Source organism: Trichechus manatus, unplaced genomic scaffold (genome assembly GCF_000243295.1).
Source record: "Trichechus manatus latirostris isolate Lorelei unplaced genomic scaffold, TriManLat1.0 scaffold00081, whole genome shotgun sequence".
NCBI classification, from domain to species: Eukaryota; Metazoa; Chordata; class Mammalia; order Sirenia; family Trichechidae; genus Trichechus; species Trichechus manatus.
In genome coordinates this window covers 691,708-694,328 of record NW_004444017.1, presented here as the reverse complement: position 1 = coordinate 694,328, position 2,621 = coordinate 691,708, and the positions used below count along the sequence as shown (strand labels likewise).

Genomic DNA, 2,621 nt, shown 5'->3' with positions numbered 1-2,621 from the left:
GACCCAAAACATTTACAAACTTCTAAGTGAACTATCAAATATTTAGAATTTGCTTACAGACAATGAGATCTAGCAGAAATAGAAAATAAAACTCACGGGTATGATTTCTTATATTTGTTCTTTCAATAATTAATATCTTATTAAATTATGGTATACAAATTTTGTTTTCATCAGAAACTTAGCCTCTCAATCATTCAAAAAAGTAACCAGTTAATAGACAAACAAATTTTAATATAATTTCAACTCTTCTTTAAATAATAGATACTTTGATCATAGTCTGGCTCCAAAAAGTACTACAAAAATGCAAGGAGGGTGTTGTATTTCTAAAACGAAATACTTTATTCAAACTTCTTTCAAAAACAGCTATACATTTCAATATAATTTCCATATTGAAACACTTAAAAATAATCATAAAAAGTGAGTTGTAATAAGAGGGAAGGTATAATTTTACCTAGAACATTTAAGAGATAGATTATTTAAAAAAAAAAAAAAAAAGGCAAAATGGATGAGCTAAAATTCACTGAGCCAGAATCTTCTTCTAAATTGAAAAATACATTTATATCCTGATTGTTCTTTCTGGTATACCTTGGAACAAGAATTCTCTAAGAGTATTATTAACAATATAATAGAATTTTAAGAAAAACTAAATATGAAGCACTCTACAAATGCTAAAGTATGAAATAAACCTAAAATAGCTAGGGCTGGGTATGTGTGCTCTTTGATCTACTTGAATATTGATGTGATTAAAATATTTTTTAGTGTTTCCATAATTCATTTCTTTATAAGAATGATATTAAAAGAGAAATTTAATGAAATAAATATGGATGTTGTTAACTTACCTCTTTTAATTCCACTGTATGAATTGATTCGATTATCTACTAGTAAAACCAGGCCACAGAGAGATGTGGAATAAAGTGACAGTGCTGTTTGGAGCCGATGGAGTTTCACTCCACTTCGATGATTTCGTTTATGCTTACAGAAGTCTAGCATATCCGCTCTCAGCAATCTCAAATTATGCATGGTCTTCAACTGGGCTCCTGGAGGTGGGGAACAGTCCCAGAAAGATACTTAGGCAGCTGCAAAAATCCAGTACAACAAGATGGAAATCTCTATGGCAAGAATCCAGAATAAATGTTGTGCTATGAATAATCATTAAAAATGGGTCTTGTAATTTCCCATTTTAATAACTATTAACATATATAACCTTTCTATTTGCAAAAAATTATTCATAAGTTAAAACAGAAAACTTATGGCCAACAAGCTATAGGCTTTCTTGGAGCAGGATATAATTTGGAATTAAAATACCATGGGTGTATCCTACTCCTAGGCTAGTGATTTTTCTCTTATAGGACAAAAAAAGTTTTCGCAAATTATAATAAATTATAACTTCAAAAATTAATACACTTACCTAAGTGAATGGTAAAACTTTCTTCTAACTTTCTCTGTTCCTCATAAATCCTCCCATTTGCTTCTACAGATTCTCTGAACTGACTTGGCTGGACTTTAATTTCTTCACTGAAATTAATAAAAGTTATCAATATGCTTTGTATGTTTGTCAAGAAACTTCTTAAAGGAAGGCAAGTTTGATAATAAAATGAGAGAAAACTAAACAGCTGAAAAAGGATTTAATTTATTCTTAAACATATCCTTCATCCACAGTGACAAATAAGACCGTAAGCACCAACAAGTTCTAAAATTCTTACTTGTTCTTTCATTTCCTCACAGTAAGTAATGTATATTATTTTTTCAGCCACTATAATAGCGATTCATATATTATCATTTAATATTTCCTAGTGGCCTAAGAGAATGATTAACTGAAATGACTAATTCATTCCTTTAAAATCATATTATATTTTAAAACATATATAGGCATACCCGGCAGATATTGCGAGTTTGGTTCCAGACCACTGCAATAAAGTGAATATTGCAATAAAGCGAGGCACGTGAATTTCTTGGTTTCCCAGTGCATATAAAAGTTATGTTTACATTATACAGTAGTCTATTAAGTGTGTAATAGCATTATGTCTAAAAAAAGCAATGTACATACCTTAATTAAAAAATAGTTTATTGCTAAAAAATGCTAACCATCATCCGAGCCTTCAGTGAGTCATTATCTTTTTGCTGATGGAGGGTCTTGCCTTGATGTTGATGGCTGCTGACTGAGCAGGGTGGTGGTTGCTGAAGGTTGGGGTGGCTGTGGCAATTACTTAAAATAAGACAACAATGAAGTTTGTTGCATCAACTGAGTCTTCCTTTCACGAAAGATTTCTCTGTAGCATGCGATGCTGTTTGATAGTATTTTACCCACGGTAGAACTTCTTTCAAAATTGGAGTCAGTCCTCTCAAACCCTGCTGCTGCTTTATCAACTAAGTTTATGCAACATTCTAAATCCTTTGTTGTCATTTCAAAATGTTCAGAATTTTCCCTAGTAGTAGATTCCATCTCAAGAAACCACTTTCTTTGCTCATCCATAAGAAGCAACTCCTCATTCATTAAAGTTTTATCATGAGATTGCAGCAATTCAGTCAAATCTTCAGAGTCCACTACTAATTCTAGTTCTCTTGTTATTTCCACCACATCTGCAGTTACTTCCTCCACTGAAGTCTTGAACCCCTCAAAG

General features: G+C 31.7%; 1 protein-coding gene across 1 annotated transcript in view; it reads right to left on the bottom strand.

The window, feature by feature from the left end:
* FERRY3 (FERRY endosomal RAB5 effector complex subunit 3) overlaps positions 1-2,621 on the bottom strand; it is a 51,346-nt gene that overhangs the window by 24,993 nt on the left and 23,732 nt on the right. Inside the window, exons 7-8 of the mRNA XM_012556897.2 lie at positions 1,409-1,515; positions 840-1,037 (exon numbers count right to left, since the gene is read on the bottom strand). Of these exons, the coding sequence (XP_012412351.1) occupies positions 840-1,037; positions 1,409-1,515 (305 nt within the window). The remainder of the gene's footprint in view (positions 1-839; positions 1,038-1,408; positions 1,516-2,621) is intronic.